This window comes from Podarcis muralis, chromosome 3 (assembly GCF_964188315.1).
Source record: "Podarcis muralis chromosome 3, rPodMur119.hap1.1, whole genome shotgun sequence".
NCBI lineage: Eukaryota > Metazoa > Chordata > Lepidosauria > Squamata > Lacertidae > Podarcis > Podarcis muralis.
In genome coordinates, this window is record NC_135657.1 from 18180620 (window position 1) to 18201532 (window position 20913).

A 20913-nucleotide genomic window follows, 5' to 3' on the forward strand; every position below is an offset into this window, starting at 1 on the left:
GACGCGCGCCCGTTTTATAAATAACAGGAGCGGTTGCGCGACGCGCACGCAAGAGAGAGGGGCTTTCCGCTCTTTTGCATTTCGAACGCGCCCTGGATAGGCAGCAAGCCCGCCCAATGGACGCCTCCCCGTCTACCCTCGCGGGCCAATGCTGAGAAGGGAAGCCCCCCTAAATCTAGGCGATGACGACAGCGGCGGGGCGCAGCAGAGCGCGCGGCCAGGCCCTCGCCTCGATCGCAGGCGACCCGTGAGGCGCCAACAGAGAAGCTCCGCTGGCCCTTCCCCCCTCCCCTCCCCTTTCCCGCCGCCACCTCCTGCTCCTCCTCCTCTGCTCGGCGCCATTTTGTGAGCGCGTCCCACCTCCTCCCCCACCCGCTCCCCTCCCCACCACCCCGTTCCGCCGCGCGCCATTTCTCTTCCCACGCGCTCTCTTCCCCGTCTCGCTCTTTTTCTCTGTGGCAAAGCGACCGGGCGCCATGTTTGTAAGGAAGACATAACCAGACCAGCCTCCTCCTTCTCCTCCTCCTCCTTTGCGGCCAACGGCACCTCTTCCCCGTCCCCTCCGACCGACCCACCACTCCCTCTTCTTCTTCCTGTGGTGCGTGTGTGTTGCCTGTTGTTAAACCCCCCTAGCCCCTATCTTTATTTTAATTTTATTTTTTGAAATTTGTGGCCAGCCTCGCCCGGCCCAGAGCGACCGTTAAAAGCGCCCTTTTCTGGGGGCCGCGCGCGCGTGTGTGTTTGCGTGTGTCCCCGTGCCCACCCTTCCCGTCACTCAGTAAAAAACCGTGAGTGGAAATCTTCGCTGCTTTTTGCTGAGGTGGTGGGGGGGACCCCCCACGCGGTCCTCCTCCGGCCGCCGCCGCCGCCGCTTCTGCGTATATTTGTGTGTGTGTGTGTGTGTGCCTTGTGTCTCCTCCTCCCTCCTCTTTCCTCTCCCAACGCCCCACCACGGGCAGCAGTGTCCTGCCTTCCTCCTCCTCCTCCTTCCTCCTCCTCCCTGCACACACAGCCAGAGCCAGCACAATGGCCTTTGAAAGCCTGTTCTCCAAGCCCCCAAACCCAGTTCTTGACCAAAACATGCCCGACTCTGACAGGCAACATGCAGGGGACGAAAGGTCGAGTAACGTTCTTCTCTCTCTCTCTCTTTTTCTTTTTTCTTTCTCTCCGCTTCTCAATGGTGATAATAACTAAGAATGTGAGATGATGGTCGTGGTAATAATGATGATAATGATAATGATATTGTCTTAAATGTACCTAGGTGGGTTTTTTTTTTTTTAATTTAAAATGTATGTAACATTGTACTGGGGAGGGGAGTCACCTTCAGCCTGAGGGAGGAGGGGGGGTGTTCTTAATACAGGAACAAGGATGTCTTTTGAGGAGGGGTTTTTTTTTGTCTCTTCAAGGTGCATTTTGCATGCATTCCCCCCCCCCCTCACATTTCATTATCTTTTTTAAAAATCCCATCTTTTCATAAAATGCACTTTACATTGGGTGTCTGTATAATGTCACTGTTGTTCTTATCCTCCCATATATCCCTTACTGCCATTTGAAATCAAAGAGTGTGCTTCTCTCCCCTCCTCCCTTTATACATGGAGCTACGTGTAAGTGTTTACACCTTACACATTTAACTGGATCTCTTTTTGTGCAGGTGAAGTTCTGTTCGATTTTATCTTTTCCTCCTTTCAATCCCTTTGAGCCAAGACACCAGAGGGTTTTTGTTTTTTTTCCTGGTTGAGGTCTTGTGCCTTGCTCTGTTTTCTCCAGCCTCTTGTTTTCATAAGATCTGGCTCTTCTCAGTTGGTTAAAAAAAAGGGGGAACCTCTCTGAAATTATTGATCTGTCATTCACCAACATGTATTCAAATCTTGTTCCTTAGAACACGGTTTGTAATTGTATTCCCCATAACAGCAAGCCTACCCATGGTCCACATTCCCCAACAACCATGTGCAATACTGGTTTATCAAAGTGGTAAAAAAAAAAACATAACATAACCCCTAATTCATGTAGTAGCATTGTAGGTTGTATACGGCTTTCATCTTTTATAAGCCAGGATAAAGAGACAAATGGCAATTAAAATGACTTGGACAGAGCTACAGTGAATCGGACTGGGCCTTGTATCTCAGATCTACATATCAGCAGTCCTTCATAGCTGTAGCAGTTTAAAATGTTCATGAAACAGTTTTTACAGTACTGCAAAGGATACTACCTGGTGCAGTATTGTTACTTTTAACATAGTCATAAATGCAGCATGAGTTTTCCAGCAAATATTAGTTAAAGGAAAGGCTTGCACATTACTGAATTATTAATAGACCTGGAGCTAATTATCCTAGGAGTTCTTAAGAGATACTACTCTTTTGAAAGGGGAACTAATAAGGGGAAATCAAAGATTACTACATAATGCAATGTGTTCTTGTAGACATTTAAAAACAAAAAGTATGTCAGAAAAGCAGGTGACCCTCAAATCTATTGACTAGCAAATCTTCTGAGATACATTGGAATTGTACTAAGTAGTTTAAGCACAGCCAAAGCTTGTAAACTTGTATAGCTTTGCAGAAATTGCAGCTCCTAATGAACTAATTCCCCTGCTAGCCTGTCAAATCTCTGAATTTTTTGTTTCTTTCTAACTCCCAATAATAAATTAGACCTTTTTATAGGTAGATAACTTTAATATTGAGATTCCCTGAATTGTTGGAAAAACAAGAAACACAGGGGTTGTGATTCCTTGTTTTGCAAAAGTAGCAGAAGCAGATACTCTTTCTGCAAAATCTCAGAAACAGTTTAGTTGCAAAACAAGAGGGAAAGTCTACATGGAGAAATTTAAAATACAATGGGAATTCATTTTCCTTAGTTCTTAGTTCTTTCGTGCCATACTTTAAAGCAAATAGAGATAGGGCTGCTACTTTTGAATTGAAGATACATTTTGTTTTGTTTTGTTTTGACATAAGACATCTGGGGCAAGGAACTCTGCAAATGTTTAGCAGATGTTTCCATCCTAGTCCTTGGAGGCCCAACTGCCCATTTTACTGCCCCACTTATTGCGCTGAGTGTAACTGACTATGTGCAGCAGACAGAAAAGGAGGGTGTTTGAATGTTGAGTGTTGGAGCCTTAGAATTTGCTAGAATAAATAATATATAGTTAAATGGGAACACTTGGTGCCTATGAACTCGTTATTGTACACCAGTAGTGCTATTCTTAATCTATATCAGAGTTAAACCTTATAGTTTTCTCTTTTCACTATAACTTACCACAGCACTGTTGGACAGAATTAGATTCCACTGTATACAAGAGCCAGATCTCTTTCTGTTTATAGCTAGATTAATCTAATTTATAAGCATTGATCACATCAGTGGTATCCAACATGGTGTCTTCTGAATGCTTTGGAATACAACTGCCATAATCCCTGATCATTGACCATGCTGGCTGGACATAGTTGTTGTCCATACATATAGAGAGCACCATGATGAATACCCTTGCTTCACATTAAGAAAATACTAATAGAGCTGTTTTCTCATTTTGTGCTCTTAGATCCCCCCCCTTGCATTAATGAACACATTTTAACTGCATATTTAAGGGCTTATCTTTTTCATCTCACATTAAATTTTAACTTGAATATACTAGATTTGTAGATCTGTGGAGTTTAGTTAACAGGGAAGCAAGTAAATTCTTGCATTTCAGTTGCAAGAGTGAAAACCATATTAAAAGCTCCCACTTCTAAACAGGTCAGTTTAGAAAAAGAACATTTAGATAAATTTTGGAGAGGTTTTTAAAAAATCGAATCCTTTTTCTCAGAATAAGAGTGTAAGGTTTACTGTTACTGGAGGATCAAAATATATCATGATGCTGTTCATGCTAAACTAGTTTGGCCCTTCAGATATGTTTTAAAACTAAAGGCATGTACAGTGGTACCTTGGTTTACGAACCTAATCCGTTCTGAAAGTCCATTCTTAAACCAAAGCGTTCTTAAACCAAGGCGTGCTTTCCCATAGCAGCAGGGGACTCAATTTACAAATGGAACACACTCAACAGGAAGCGAAACATGTTATGCTTCCAAGGCAAAGTTCACAAACCAAAACACCTACTTCCAGGCTTGCAGAATTCTTAATGCAAGTTGTTCATAAATTAAGCTCTCCTTAAACCAAGCTACCACTGTATAAGGCAAAAGTGCATATTTCAAATACAGTTTCTGCATAACTAAGATGGTGGAATGTTAATAGTTACAAAATTACACCAACCCACATTCCTGAGACTAACTCTGATAAACATTTGATTACAGTGGTACCTCAGGTTACATACGCTTCAGGTTACAGATTCCACTAATCCAGAAATAGTACCTCGGATTAAGCACTTTGCTTCAGGATGAGAACAGAAATTGCACTGCGGCGGCACGGCAGCAGCGGAAGGCCACATTAGCTAAAGTGGTGCTTTAGGTTAAGAACAGTTTCAGGTTAAGAAAGGACCTCCAGAACAAATTAAGTACATAACCAGAGGTACCACTGTATTAAACTAAAGATATGTTTATGGCACATTGCATATGTTAGTAGATGCCACACAAGTCATCTAATTTAAACCTTCAGCATTGAGACCACTCCTGGTATCCAAATGCTGGAACCCTCCAAAGGAGGAGACTTTCTGTTTTCTAATCAGTTCCTTAGCTAGTTATCCTTGTGTGTATAGTCCTTGTTTATGTCTAATACAAACACTGCCTTTGTTGAATTTAATTTTGTGTTTTTCACTGAGTTCAAGATTATCAAGTTGTGTGTGTGTACTTAGATGATTTGGGGGGGGTTGTCAGTGTTAAGACATGCAATGTTGAGCAACTACGGTACATCTCTCAAGTAAAAGGTAAAGGGACTCCTGACCATTAGGTCCAGTCCTGGCCAACTGGGGTTGCGGCGCTCATCTCGCTTTATTGCCCAAGGGAGCCGCCATACAGCTTTCGGGTCATGTGGCCAGCATGACTAAGCCGCTTCTGGCGAACCAGAGCAGTGCACAGAAACGGCGTTTACCTTCCCACCGGAGCGGTACCTATTTATCTACTTGCACTTTGACGTGCTTTCAAACTGCTAGGTTGGCAGGAGCAGGGACAGAGCAACGGGAGCTCACCCCATCACGAGGATTCGAACCGCCAATCTTCTGATTGGCAAGTCCTAGGTTTGTGGTTTAACCCACAGTGCCACCCACATCCCTACATCTCTCAAGTACTTTTTAACTATTTGTCATGGCAAGCTGTGGCAGTACAAGATGCCCAAAAGAATTGTGTCCCCAAGAGTTGTAGTTGGCTTTTGCAACATACAGTGGTGCCTCGCAAGACGAAAAGAATCCGTTCCGCGATTATCTTTGTCTAGCGGTAGCGGCTAAGCGGATTAGCGCTATTAGCGGCTTAGCGGCTATTAAAGGCTTAGCGGCTGAGCTGCTAAAAGGCTATTAGCGGCTAAGCGGCTTAGAAAAAAGGGGGGGAGCGAGAAAAAAAATGGCGAGACTCGCAAGACATTTTCGTCTTGCGAAGCAAGCCCATAGGGAAATTCGTCTTGCGAAGCGCATCGCAAACGGAAAACCCTTTCGTCTAGTGGGTTTTCCGTCTTGCGAGGCATTCGTCTTGCGGGGCACCACTGTACCTAGTCAGCATTTCCCAATTGTTGAAATGTAGACGTAAGTTTTTTCAAGTAACATTTCATGAGAAAGCTGAACAATAGCAGCTTGAGGTAGTACTGTCCAGAAACAAATTCACCACTTCATCTGCTGTTTGAATAAACTTGATCAGAGGCCTTTGATAAAGTGATAATTTAGTTCTCTCTACCCCAACCAATGTACTGAACAAATGGTTGCCTATATGTCTGGTTATACTTAAAGTTGGTTGAGATTTCTGTGTTCATTATTTTTTCTGGGCATATATGTAGTTGGTCTTTGTAGATTTTACCAGAGCCTGAAATAAATTCTTTGATTTCTTTTATCAATCATTGACAATTCTACCCAGAGGCAAATTGCAGTCATGCTGTTATTCACTATGGCAGAGGAATCTCACCCTGTGCATGCTATGAGGCATTCTGGTTCATAAGAAGAGCCTCCTGCAGGGCCAGGCCAGTGGCCCAGTAGCTTTCACAGTGTCCAGCCAGATGTCCCCATGGGAGACTCTAAGAGCAGGATCCGTGCACAAGGGTACTTTCTGCCTTGTGGCTTCCAGCAACTGGGATTCATCCTATGCCCTTTTAAAATGTCGGGGGTTTTTTGGGGGGGGGGCGTGTTATTGGGCTGTTGTTTTTATTTTGATTATATACTGTAGTGGTTTTATATTCTGATTTTGTTCTGTAAACCGCCCTGAGACCTCCAGGTATAGGGCGGTATATAAATTCAGTTGTTAATAATAATAATGATGATGATGATGATGATGATAATAATATTAAGCATAGTCACATACACCTTAATCCAGGGTTAAATCCATCCCTCCTACACCTCACTGATCAGCAGCTGTTAACCTTAAGGTAGACATTTAAAAAAAAAAAAAGAGATCATACTAAATTTGTGAGATGTGTTTTGTTTTAGTTTTCCTTCAAACACAAGTAGCCTATTTTGAGAAGAGTTTAACTTCAGTACTTTATTAAGAGAGCCTTCCTTTTTAACTGATGCCCTACACCACTTAACATAACATCACTGTTCTTGCATAGTTCATTATTTCTATAGTACAAAGTGCATTTCAGTTATGAAATTCATTTACACTTGCAATAACCCTGTAAAGTAAATTAACCAGAAAATAATTATTTGTGCAAGGCTAGAAGTACAGGACTTAGAAAATAGATTTCCATGCTCTGTATTAAGTGCAGTTAAGATTATTCTTCCTAACAAATTGTATATGTTATTATTTTAAATTGTATATCGTATATTTTCACAACCAAACTAAATAACATTGCTGTCACATGTGATCAGTGTTATCATAGTAAATCAATACCAAACAGTGTTCCCATATGAACCTGCCTGATAGTTAAGATATGCAATAAAACCCTCTTTTCCAGGGGCCCTTCATAAGTGAGTCAGGATGAGGCCTCACTTCACTAAGCAAGTGAAGGAGGCATCTACACTAGCATCACTTAGTTCAGAACTACTATATTCACCTGGGCAATTAATTAATATTTTTTAATTGCTTTGTAATAGATTTAGCTGCTTTATTGGTTTTGTCAGCTTTTCATGTCTTGGATTATTTATTAATGTATTAATAGTTTTTAGGTTTATGTTTTTATGCATTTCATAGTGGTGAGCTTTGGGAACTTTAAAATCAAAAGTGATTTTATTATTCATTAAACTGCCTATAATTTTAAGGTAGTAAACTGAAGTTATGTAATCCTTGCATGCCTCTGTTTCTTAAAATGCAAACAATACTAGATAGTACTATAGGGTGAGCTTGTGTAAATGTTATGTAATTGTTGTGGTTGTTGGACAAATAAGCATGGGAGATGATTGTACTATTACTGTCAACTATACCCCCTTTAAAAAAATATATTCTAATTCATATTGAATCTAAACTATTGTGACTTTATAAAACAGAGAGGATGGTGAACTCGAAGATGGCGAAATAGATGATGCTGGATTTGAAGAGGATAAGGAAGAACAAGATGCAAAGGTTGAAGATAAACAGAAAAATGAAAAAGCCCATAGAAAATCCCGCAAGAAACGCAAAAAAGAAAAGGATAAGAAAAAGTCAAAAAGGAGAAGACGAGATAAACACAAGGTTAGAACTGTTAGTCAATATTCTTTGTAACTCTAGTAATTATTTTTCATTTACTCAAAGTAGTGTTAAAAAAAGTTTACAAATATTGTTTATTTATTAAATTTGTATTCTGTTTGCCATGTCTAGAGTGGCAAACATCAAAAATATTTACACAGTACAATTTAAATAGAATAAAAACATATTTAAAACACTAAAACAATTTAAGAAAATTTAAAAACAATCACATAGCGTCACAGTTTTTAATTTCACAGTTGCCGTGACCATTACCTACAGTCATCAAATGCCTGGGTAAACAAAAATATTTTAAAGTTTCTCCTGAAAGTCAATAATGAGGGAGAAAGGCACACCTCACCAGGGAGGGCACTCTGCAAATGGGAACCACCACCAATAAGGCCCTGTAATAAGCGAGGACCAACTGGGTATGTACAGATATAATGTGCCCAAGAGTATTGGCCTACTAAATCATTATTTGCTGTGTCCAACATTCCTCACACCACATGTGTACTGAGAAGTGTGCCAAATAATGTATTGCAATGTTTGCCTGTGCTTGAGGCTCATGAGCTGCTCTAGTGCATGCAGCTAAAGTACAAGCTACCTTAATTATTATTGGTAATAAATTAGCCCTCATGGGGATTTGAATTGTATGCCACTTCCCCACAATCTGCTTCTCTTCCAATTGACTTTCCTGTAGCATTTTAAATACTATATATATAGTTCATATGCCTGCATTATACAAATGAAATCATTCTTGTTTTTCAGCATAATTCCCCCTCTAGCAATGACAGTTCTGACTATAGCATTGATTCTGATGCCGAACGAACAGAAAGATCCCATAAGAAAGGATCTGGTTTCTACAGAGATTATGAGTCTTCATTCATTCAGGTACAGCTTTCAAAATGTTTGTTCCATCCAAAGTTATAGATCATGCTGATTTCCTGACTTGTTGCCATTTTTTGGTGATATGGGGGCAACAGAGGGCAACAGTTTCCCTGGTTACTTGTTAGTAAAGTTTCCAGTCAGAATGAAGCAATTTTTATCCTCCCTCTTTTCTGGCCGAGTATGAAAGCCTTCCATTTACTTCTCAATAGCTTCAAAAGTAATTTGTGTCACTTTGAGTTTTACTGGGGCCATGAGTTTCTTTTTTGCCTCTGCCATATTTATTCAAAGAAATGGAACCAGAGATTATTAAAGTAGCATATGTCTTTGCCTTGACTGCCATTGAGATTTTCATTGTAGGAGTTTTGTGCAGTGTTTCAGTATTCTTCAAAGGATCAGTAACAGACATTCCTTACAGGGGAGTAGTATCACTTTGTTCTCTGTTACAAAAGCTTCCTCTAGATTCATAGGGATAGAGGACATATGAGTGACTCTGTTGAAGTAAATCTCTCCCAGAAGTAAAAATGATCTCGCCCTATGAGGGCTCTTGCTTTCCATCCAAAACCTCCTTCCATTACAGTCATACCTCAGGTTGTGAACGCTGCGGGTTGCGCGTTTCTGGGTTGTGGACCGCACCGAACCCAGAAGTACTGGAACGGGTCACTTCCGGGTTTTGGCGCATGCACAGAAGCTCAAAATGACGTCATGCACAGAAGCGCTGAATCGTATCATGTGTGTGCGCAGACACAGCACTGCGGGTTGCAGTCGTGCCTCCTGCACGGATCACGTTCGCAACCCGAGGTATGACTGTATTTGAATAAAACAGGACTTCATTGGGTTTTTCTTGGCTTCATGTCTTCCCGAATGAAGGAGCATATGGTTTCTCTTGACTAGTCTAACAGTTGCTCTGGGAGAAGATAAATGTCCATTCAGAACCACAAACAATTTTATTACTGCTTGACTTATAAAATCAGTAGTAATTTCATACTATCTGGAGTTTAAGGTAGCACAGCCTTATATGGATATTTATTTATTTATTTGATTATTATTTTTATTACAAAGCATTAAAACAATCAACGCATTCCAAAGATCATGTTGAGAGAGACAATACATAAGTGAACTGTGCATCCTTATTCCACACTTACAAAATAATATATCAAAAATTATTAAAATTAAAGGTGCTGGCAGAATGAAGCTTAACTTCAAAACATCATTTATATCACCTGAAATGTTTTTGATATGACTTGCAACCAATTCAAATTGAAAATTCATAAGGTGAAACCCAGAAAAAGGAGATAAATATTCCAGACATAGAGCAGGGAACCAACTCCTATCAGCCCCAGCCAGCAAGGGGAATGGTGATCAAAGATGGTAGGGTTTTAGTTTACCATATCTGTAGGGCCACAGGTTCCTCAACCCTGCAAAATTATTTACTACTAGCATAGTATTACTAATCATAAATTTATTCACAATGCTGGAAGTCATGAAATTGGATGTTCTACATCTAGAAAAGGGGTGGAACTGGCATAAGAAATGCTTCACTCTTACTGCCAGAAAATGGGTTGCAATATCTTCATGCTACAGAAAATAAGTAAGAAATTTTTCACTTGAATCTAGTAGTTCTCATTGGAGAAATAATTAATGCTTACTGTATTACATGCTTATGTTTCAGCATGTTTTCATAAATTTCTCTGCAAGCAATGAGGACAGTTGATCTTGCAAAAAAAAACCATTCCTTTGTGCTCCAATTACTCTACTAAAATTGAATACAAAAAATGTTAATTTGCATAATTTTGACTTATTGCAGAATTTCACTTTTGCGGGGAGCTGAATTTGTGTTGACTTGGCACACACTTAATTGTGTGTGTCCTTTTTTGGCAGGGTAGTCTTGATTCTGCCCATGCATCTGTGGTGTTTGTTACAACTTGAACTCTAAAGCATGAGAAAATGATGTCCTTAGAATGGTTTTTTATTTATTTATTCTTGCTCATTGCAACAGAATGATACAAATAACTTGTTCAATAAAGTCATGTGTCTTTTGCCACAAAATGAACTATTTATAGAATAACACCTGTAAAAAGAGTGTGTGGGCTGCTGCGGGGGAGGAGAAGCTGTTAATTCTGCTTCTCCTTTCACCCATCTCCAGTATTTGCATATACACACTTGGCTTAGCAAATTGGTAGTGCCAAAGTCTCTGCTAAAAACAGTTATTTCTACTTTGGCCACTCTTGTGTGAAATACAGACAGATTTGGAAGAAACAGAAACTTAGTGAACCATTTATATTATCCACCCACTTCACCAGGGAGTTTTTCAGGATCAGTATTTGTTGCTTTCCCTGGAACAATGGTTTGAGGGGACAGAAAGCTCTACTACAGTTTGGAGACACAGCACCCATAGCCAAGTGAACAGATCTGTGTTCATCCCAACAACTCTCCATCTATCTATGGATAATCAAGCACTATAGGCATCTTTGCATGTTTTCAATTTGCAACTGCAATACACATTTAATGAGTTGCAAATAACAACCCTAATTCAGGATAGAAAAGTACAACACATGAACACCAATAAAATGTTATGTTTTCTTTGTAGAGAAAATAGTGAGAGGTCATATCCTAATGGTTTTCTAATTATCATTCTCTTTTGTCCAGCATGGGCATATTTCAGGAAAATACACCCCTTCACAGAAGTCACAGCATACTAAAAAATCAAAAAACAAAGATTATGATAACTACAGTGATGATTTTGTCTACAATGAGGATGAAAAAGAGGATTTTGCTGACCAATTAAAACAGTATAGACAAGCTAAAGAAACTTCAAATGCTGATTTAGATGCTCCAATTTCAAAAGAATCTATGAAAAAGCAAGGAATGAAAGGGATTCAGAAAGGTAAGGCATTGGTCTAATGCTAGCTTAGTTTGTGTTAGAAACCCACCTATGCATAATTACAGCATTTACAATGAAATTGTGTTCAGAACAAGCATTTTCCATTGAATGGCTTGGAATGAAACTTTTTGGGGCCAAGTTGCAAATTCACTGTTTTGGAAGCTGGAGTTAAAATGCTATTTTATAATTTTAGAAATGACCTTTAAAAACACTATAGTTCTGACCTGGCATGTATTCCTTACGTGACCTCTTCACTCTGCAGAAAAGTACAGGTGGTATGTATGTACATTCTTCTTTCAGGTCAGAATCTTTATGCTGAAATGTGTTGGATGTTCTTGTTTTTAGGTGCTACACAGACAAGCAATAGTTACGGTATTGGCCGAGGGCGTGGCATGCAGAAGAAATTGAAACGCAAAGACCGTGGAAGGGGAAGAGGGATAAATAAAGGTCCTGAAGAGGTAAGTGGAATGGAAGTGGGTTAAGTTACATTGAAACTTGGGATTTCTGTTTAGTTTGCTGTGGATAATTCAGAATACCGTATTTACTTGAATCTAATGCTCTCCTTTTTTGGCTAAATTACGTTGCAAAAATTAAGGTGCGCATTGGATTCAATGGCACATTTACATTCGCCAGCAAATACTTTTTTTGGTTTCAAGATTTGAAAATTGAGGTGCGCATTAGATTCGATGGTGCATTAGACTCGAATAAATACAGTATTTCATTTAGAATAAGCAGCCCTTCAGTTATTATTACTCTGCGTCATAGCTGTCAACTTTTCCCTTTTCTTGCGAGGAATCCTATTCGGAATAAGGGAGTTTACCTTTAAAAAAAGGGAAATGTTGACAGCTATGCTCTGCATCATGTAGCTTCAGTATTGCAGCCTAAGGACACATGCACTATGAAATGAACTTCTGGTAATGCTAAGCTGGAGGAAGGCGTAGTAACAATTTTGCAGTTTGGAAAAAGAATGTGGGTAAGAGAAATATTAGTAGTTGGCAGGTAGCAACATTGGCAGAATTAAAATGATACAGAGAACTAGAGCTAGTGAAGTCAGCCAGTAATAGTAAAATGTGTACAGCTTGGGGAAAGAGTGAATGAATTGTCAGTCCCATCACCTTCCATCACCACCACTAAAAACAAAGAATAACATGTTATTCACAGCTTTGTTTCCTCATAAGCAAAATGTCTATGCCCAACACTATGCCTAGCATTTACCATAACTAGAATGTCAGTGACCATACCTGTTTGTTTGGCCCTATGCTTTTTGAGAAGCTTGACTACATCATTTTAGTTTATCGTTTTGAGTACTGTAACTTTGGATCTTCAGTGACACTTTAGGTAACGATGCATTAAAACAGGATGCTTTTTTTTTTACAGGAAATAAAGCCTGTTAAGAAATGGCCAACTATGAGTCAGGCATTCATAAATCAGCATACTGTGGAACACAAAGGAAAACAAATCTGTAAATATTTCCTAGAGGCACGATGCATTAAGGTGAATATACAATTGTACTCTTTCTAGAAAGGGTAGGGGGAATGTGTGGGTTTTATTGCAGTTTGCTCAACACATTTATCAGCCCCCACCCCAACTGTTAAGTATTTTTAAAGTACTAAAAATATATTTAAATTTAAAATATGGGTGTATTTTGTTCAGTCGTTTTATTTCTTGTGCAGGCTTTTATATTTAATGTTGAAAGTGTGTAATATTTAAATAGCAGCCATGATCTCCTTTTATTGAAATAGAAAAGCTTGATTGTACAGTATATAGTATATCTTCTAGTGAGCTATGTAAATTATTGCACAGAGTTGCATCACTGTGAACAGAGCAGCTTTCTACCAGTCAGTCGTATGAGAAAATTCAAAAACTATCAATGCATTCTGGCAGGCAAGTGTGATAGGGCTTTTCCAGTGGTGTCACTTGTTTTTAGAAATGACCTCCCCAAGAACTGCATTCGGCTCCCTCCTTGATTTCTTTCAAAGAAACCCTAAATATTTTTCTTTTCCAATCAGCTTTTGGTTAATTTAGGGTGGCTAGCATGCTGTGCTGGGAGTGAGAGGTCTAGCCGTGCTATTTTCATCTGCTGCTTGTTTTTGTTTGTTTTTTAATTTAAGATCAATATTTTATTGATCTTAATTGTTTAGGTAGCTGTGTTGTTTTATTATTTTGCTTTGGTTTTCTACTGTAAGCCCCTTGGGGAAAGGTCTATGGTCCTGAAAAGTATTATAGAAATGACTGAAATAAATACAATTCTGAACAACTGCCATCTGTTTAGTGTCAGTGCAGGAATAGTTTCATGTTCTGCTTTTTTAATGATTGGTTTGCCTTACAAACAACTTCCTCCAACACCACTGGGTGGGGGGGAGGAAAAGCAGCGAACTATGTTTGATCAAACTTTCTCATCCTACCATTGAAAATTCAACTTGAAATACAATAATTCCACATTTGGAGCTAATAACCTCTTTTATGTATACAGGGAGACCAGTGTAAATTTGATCATGATGCAGAAATAGAGAAGAAAAAGGAAATCTGCAAGTTTTATATACAGGGTTATTGTTCCAAAGGAGAGAACTGCATTTACATGCATAATATCCTTTTACAAATAATATTCTAAAGATATTTTGTTTAAGTGTGTGTGTGTGTGTGTGTGTGTGTGTGTGTGTGTGTCTACATATACATATGAATATGACCTCAAATATATAATGTAAATGATATTTTCAAAGTGATAAATGATGGGAGTTCATAGTCTTTGATATGTCACAATAAACGTTATACTTAATATATTGTTTATACTTTGTTGTTAAAACATCAAAAATGCAGTGCTTACAATTAAAGAGCAGGAGTTCAAAATTTTGACTCTGCTTACAAGTCATGCCTATTATTTGTGATGCCCACTAATTTTTCCCTTTCCTTACTCCTGTGCTATGTTCAAAAGCCACACAGGATGGGAGAGAAACTATTTCTCCTTTCCTCTCTAGAGGGGTGGAGGGTCTAGGGAGAAAGGAGAGGTGATTTGTCTTCTACAAGTTGGACTTTTGCAGAAAGCTTCAGCAGCAACCTGCTGCCACTTCCACCACCTCCTACAAAAGCCTAATAGAAAGGCAAAGAGGCTACTCCATTTTTCCTCAACAAAATGGGCAAGAAAGGAGAGGGTCAATTCTCTCTTCCTGTTGGGTTTTTGCTGGAAGCAGCAATGAGGTACTGCCAGAGCTGTTTGCAAAAGCCTAACTTCATGAGAGAAGCTACCGTATTTTTCGCCCTATAAGGCTCATAGGATGCACCTCCTTTGGGGGGGGGGGAATGAATAAAAAAAAATTATTTCCCCCCACAGCCCACAGAACAGGCTGCTGCCCGCAAGCCTTCCGAGCCCGCGGGAACTCCCGCCGGGCGCGCAAGGCTTGCAGACACCTGCCCGAAGCACGGGGCGTCCTCCGGAGGACGCCCTGTGCTTCGGACTTCAGGCTGCCGCCCCAAGCCTTGCGTGCCCAGTGGTAGCCCAGTCGTCAACAGGCTCATCACAGCTATCTGCCAATCACCCATTCCCACCACCCTTCTGAGTAATACCCCTCCCCACCTTCTCACTATATAGAAGGACCTGGCAACTTCTGTTTCAGTGTATCTGAAGAAGTGTGCATGCACACAAAAGCTCATACCAAGAACTAACTTAGTTGGTCTTTAAGGTGCTACTGGAAGGAATTTTTTTTGTTTTGACTATGGCAGACCAACACGGCTACCTATCTGTAACCAGTCATGAGGAGTTCCCTTTAGGGAGCCCAATAATCCCACTCTCAAAGTGTTATACTTGTTAGAATCCTTAATACAGGCTCACATGAGTTCCCTTGCAAGTTCTATCATACAGGAGCTAAGTGCTACCACGGCGACAAGTGCAAGTTTTCTCATGATCCACTAACTAAAGAGTCGAAAGAACTCCTTGATAAGGTGAGTAATACTCCTTTGTATCAACAGAATACACCACATCATACTTTAATATGAAACTGATATTTCAAAAAAGCTGTTTTTCAAAACTAAGAAAAGTCTGTGGTGACCCAGTTTCAAATTGATTTTCCAAGGAGTCCAGTCATGTTTATCGATATTTCAGTTGCACATGATGTACAGTGGCATCTGTCAACATAGTATATTTTCATGTAGAAAAAGCTATTCGAGGCTTCATAGATTTTTCCAGCATCTCATGATGAAGACAAACATCATATAAAAAGGGAGCTTACAGCAGGACCCTTAGCTGAAGAGTGAACCTGGCACCCCTCAGCTTTGCAAGGCTTGCACATCACAAATGTGCATGCCATTAATGCCATCTTATTAATGCCATCTTAGGATTCGATCTTGCCCCTCCTTTGTTTCATCATCAGTTTATTTTTTTATAGCACTGCTTACGCATTTATGCATTACCCATTTGTTTTCACCCTCCACTTAAAATTGGGGGGGGGGGGTAAATGGCAAAGCTCCAGAAATTTTGGGAGATGTTTCTTGTTGACTTCATGGGTAGCAGCTAGTTAGCAAAGTGGACAGTCAGTTTCTGGCAGAACTGGATCTTTTCCCCTTAGTGGTAGAACCCCAAAGAGGAAAAGCATGTTTGGTCGGAGCATTTTTATGTTAGCCCCACTGAAGTAAAAACGTTACATCTGATTTAAACTTTCTGCTTTCTTTTAACCCATTATCACCTTTTCCCTTTAGTTTTCCTCTTCAGGTATTATTCTTTGAATCTCCTAACTGCTCATACTGGTGTAGTGTAGTCTTACAGAAATTGGAAGGTGCACATCACTGCACACTATCCATGAAATCATAGGACCCAAGGGTTCTGGGATGGGCTTGTTGTCTATTGACAGTGTTAGAAAAGATTCTCTCCAAAGTCAACATTTAATTTCTTAGTCATGGTCTAGTTGAAACTAGATGAAATAGTTGTTGCTATTGAGGGAAAAACCACCATCCAGTTCAGTGTACCAAAGAGTTGAATATTCATAGCAGTGAGCAGACGTGAAGCCAAAAGTTTGGATGGTGGACTGTGCTCTGATTGATCTAAATGTTAGAACATAATGTTCTGAAAACTTGGTTAGGTCTTTATAGGTGGCTTTTTTTAGGAGCTGCACTTCAAAATGGTGTTTGAGATTAATTGGGGTATAGTATGTGAATTATTTTAATCTTGTTTGAATTCCATGGATGGTTTGACTTTTCTATTTCGAAGATTTGTAACCTACCCTGATCCTTCAGGATCAGATCAGATAGAATCCCAGTTAGGGGATTGTATAGCAGCCACCAGAATATTATGCAACAGAAACTTTTATAACTCCGGGTATAATTTGTGTGTGTTTCAGGTACTGAATACTGAAGAGGAGCCACAAAACGATGATGAAAAGGAAGTGGAGGAACTTCGGAAGCGAGGCATAGTTCCTCTTCCTAAGCCTCCTCCAGGAGTTGGGCTTTTGCCAACCCCACCAGAGCCGTATTCATTTACTGAGGAAGATGCAGAAAACTTTCAGGATCCCTCTGGTGAATTCAAGAAAATCCCATCTCTCTTTGAGATAGTTGTGAAGCCTACTGTGGATTTAGCCCACAAGATTGGGAAAACGTAGGTATTAGAAGTATAAAAGTTGTGCATGGTTTTAATGAGGCAATAAGGAAGTTCAGGAAAATGATGGCATTATAGTAATCTTACAGGACTGGTTAAAAAGAGAGAGTTACAAGCACAATGACCCTAGAATATAACAGTGGTGGCAGGCATAGTTTGCCTCTCTCAGCTGGTGGCAAGTAGTTTCACACATACCGGTAGAAGGCCGCATTAAATTTTTTAGGAGAAAGGAGCTAAAACTGTATTTATAACCTTGCTTAGATCTAGTATGTCTGATTAAATTAACACCTTAGTAAAAAAATCATGTAATTATTGCCTACCTATTTTGATCTAAAATTTGGCCTATATTTAAAAACTAATTGCATATTGTTGACATCCTTTTCAGAAAATTGAAAACTACTGGTTGTCCAGTCAGTCTCATTTAAAATATATGTATTAAGGAATGTCTCAAATCTCGCTTGTTTGTATTTCATATGCTTACCTTTTATAAGAAGAACCCGTTATAAGGAGAACAGTTGCTTTTCATCTTTTTATTAGGCACTCAAGTATTTGAAGACTTCGGTCATGCTCCTTGTAATAATCCAAAATTCACCTGTTTATGGTCTGGTGAAAAAACCAAACTGAATGGTAGTGTTCCCTTCTAAGAGAAAGCAAACTAATTTTGATAAAATAGAGCATGTAGCCATTTTCAGACTCTTGACCACTATGCTCCTCATAAATTGCTTATCGCTTATGCTTATATAAAAGTGGTATTGACCTAACTTTCTGTCTTGCAGTCCACCAGCATTCTATAACAGCACATCACCACCAGGACCAGAGTTTGAAGGAAATGATCCACATATGTATAATACAGAATCGAGCCCAGGACATAATGGACCAGCAGGGCTCCCAGGTTCTCCTGGGCATCCTTGCATAGGTCTAGGAGGGCCGCAGAGTCCGCCTTTGCAGCCAGTTCCTCCGGGTTACCTAGGACCACAGGGTCAAGCCGGTGGACCAATGCATGGACAGCAGGGTGGGCCACCTTTGACGCCACCTGGTTCTTCATATGGCTGTGCAGTTGCTCAAGAACATATGGCAAACATGCCCAGAGACAATCATTGCCTACCTGGTCCACCATATCAGCAAATCCCCGGTGAACGGCTGCCAAATACTTGCTACGAGTCCCTTCAGAATCCAGCCAATTTCTATGATAATTACTATTCGCATCAGGCTGTACATAACTTTCAGACAACCAATAACACTGGTGGTAAGTTTAAATGTTTAAATCTTATGTCCTTAGTTAGAACTAAACAATTGTGTCTCATGAGAGTGGGAGCTATATTATAATTCAAAATCACCTAGTCATGGGCCCTTCTCATTCAAGATTTATAAAAGTATTCCCAAAATACTCATTATGGGGGATGCATGTGTGTGTAGGGGGGGAGAACACAGACTTTTGAAAGTGCAGTATGCCTCCGTATACTCTGCACACACCCTCTTCTTGAATTCTTGTATGGGGGACTCAGGACACCCTAGATCAGATGCGAAGGATAAATTATGCCTTCCCACCCTCCAGGATGCGTCTAACTTTTCCCCATAAGCAACTACTCAGTGCACGAGTCTCCAGTAGTCTCCATCTCTTCGCCTGACAATCTTCCCCCCGGCCTTTCCTAAGTGCTTGAGGTGCCTTCTAGCAGCAGCATCTAAAACAAATAAGCATTCTGGCCATACCTAGAGGGACATGTGGTGGCTTGGATGCTACTTCATAGGAAAAGGCCAGTGGAATGGTGCTGCTTGGGTGCTGCTACTTGAAGACATGCTGAGCACCATTGACCAGCCCTCTTCTTCCTCCCACTCTGGGCTTTCCTGCTGTAGAGCAGATAAGAGCAGTTTGGGATAGAGGTTGATGGTGTGACCCCTGACTTCCTCCCAGCTTTGGAACTAGGGAGGTGGCAAGAACACCACACAACTAGCAGTCCCTGCCCACTTTGCAGCTTAAGCATTGGGAGGAAGGCTTGGTAACTCCATGCTTGCTAGAGGGCATTTGCACACTCACCATTGAGGATGGTGAGAGGAACTGATGAATCCCGTTCGCATGTGAGAAAGTAAACCTGTCCTCTGCCCCCTAGAATTAAGCCTCTTATATGTACAGCCCCACCCCTTCATGTGCCACCTTGATGGCTTTTATAGAGATCTCATCAAATAGTACTTAACATTTCTTTGTAATTTCTGTTTAACTTAAGTTGAGGATAAATACTAATTGTTTGTAATACTGTCAATGTAGATGGTGCGTGGCAAGGAGAATTTGCAGATCAACAGCCTCACCACATGTCTTCAGATTCACATAACAGTGGCAATGAGTACGAGTCAGACTGTGCTACAGCAGCAGGCCACAGTTCAGCTATTAACGTACCAGATTTTCTTCCTGCAATGCAGAAAGCCCTTTTTGTAAGGCTTAGTCAAAAACAACAAGACGATGGAGAGCAAATGAGCAATCAGTGTCAGAGATCCCTGAGTAGAGAAGAAGGTATTGTCACATTCTGCACTTTTAAAATAACATGTTGTAACATAGTTGTGTGCATTTGCTGTTTCCACATGTTAGTGAAGAGTTTAGTTTACTTCCTACTGGTGTTTATTTTCCTTGCAACTTTTACTAAAGTTACTTTCACACATTGAAGAATCCAGTTTGATCCAAGGAAGGGATACTGGGGTTGATTCCATTATGGAGATGAGTCAGTTTATCCACCCGCCTGCAAAACTCACAGTAACAGAGTTGCATCATTATTATTATTATTATTATTATTATTATTATTATTATTATTTATACCTTACCCATCTGGCTGCCTTTCACCAGCCATTCTGGGCTGCTTACAACATATTGTAGGCCCTCTGCAGAAGGAGGTGCCTGTATTCTGCAAAACCTATAAGTGCTAAATGAAATTCTTGTTCCAGTTTCAGCAGCCAAGAAGAAAATTGATTATGTAAATACTTGGTATAAAAGGAAAAGGTGCATATTGACAGAAATGGCAGAATTTCATGAGAACAAAGAAATGAAGGTGCATTCAATCCTTAGCAGAGCTAGTGTTTTGCTCTGTAAAATGGAACTGAGAGTGATATGGAGAGGTGAATTATAAGTTCAGTGATACAGACATTTCTTCTTGAAGCTGCTATAGAAGGAGGCAGTGGTTTCCCTCTCCCAGTAACATGTCTGAGCTAGATTATTCTGTCCCAGTATCCAGACTTTATTCTCATCCAAGCAGTGTAGCACTGAGCTAAACTTAGATCTGAAAGGTGAGTGACTAGAGTTAGATTACTACAATGTGTTATATGTAGGGTTGCCTCTGAAGATGATTCAGAAACTTCAGCTAGTGCAGAATTTGGTGGCCAGATTCCTCACTGGGGCAAGAGGGTTTGAGCATATTCAAAGTGCTGGCTTTGATAAAGCATTAAATGAGAAACATAGCTCAAATCAGTGGATCATGAGACTGTTAATCTCAGGTTCAAGCCTCATGTTGGGCAAAAGATTCCTCCATTGCAGGGGTTGGTTGACCCTCGTGCTACTTTCCAACTTCATAATTCTATGATTCTATGGACTGGCTCAGGACCACAATACCTCAAGGACCGCCTCTCCCTATATGAACCGAACCAGACCCTTCAATCATCATCTGAGGTCCTTCTTTGTGTGCCTCCTCCATGAGAGGTCCAGAGGATGGCAACATGAGAATGGGCCTTTTCTGTATTGGCTTTTCTGCAGTTTATGGAATGTTTTCCCCAGACAGGCTTGCCTGGTGCCTTCATTGCATATCTTTAGGTTCCAGGCAAAAATGTTTCTCTTTAAACAGGCTTTTGGCTAATTAACATTCTGTATC

General features: G+C 40.3%; 1 protein-coding gene across 2 annotated transcripts in view; it reads left to right on the forward strand.

The window, feature by feature from the left end:
- ZC3H6 (zinc finger CCCH-type containing 6) overlaps nucleotides 1-20913 on the forward strand; it is a 23636-nt gene continuing 2723 nt past the window's right edge. Inside the window, exons 1-11 of one of the 2 annotated variants that reach the window (XM_028724918.2) lie at nucleotides 1-1118; nucleotides 7541-7724; nucleotides 8484-8606; nucleotides 11250-11487; nucleotides 11830-11942; nucleotides 12862-12978; nucleotides 13958-14069; nucleotides 15311-15420; nucleotides 16812-17065; nucleotides 17842-18311; nucleotides 19329-19571. In XM_028724918.2, coding sequence (XP_028580751.2) covers nucleotides 1027-1118; nucleotides 7541-7724; nucleotides 8484-8606; nucleotides 11250-11487; nucleotides 11830-11942; nucleotides 12862-12978; nucleotides 13958-14069; nucleotides 15311-15420; nucleotides 16812-17065; nucleotides 17842-18311; nucleotides 19329-19571 — 2056 coding nt within the window. In that variant the 5' untranslated portion in view covers nucleotides 1-1026. Of the gene's footprint in view, nucleotides 1119-5647; nucleotides 6161-7540; nucleotides 7725-8483; nucleotides 8607-11249; nucleotides 11488-11829; nucleotides 11943-12861; nucleotides 12979-13957; nucleotides 14070-15310; nucleotides 15421-16811; nucleotides 17066-17841; nucleotides 18312-19328; nucleotides 19572-20913 lie in introns of those variants that run through there. The other variant, XM_028724919.2, reaches the window with a different exon arrangement.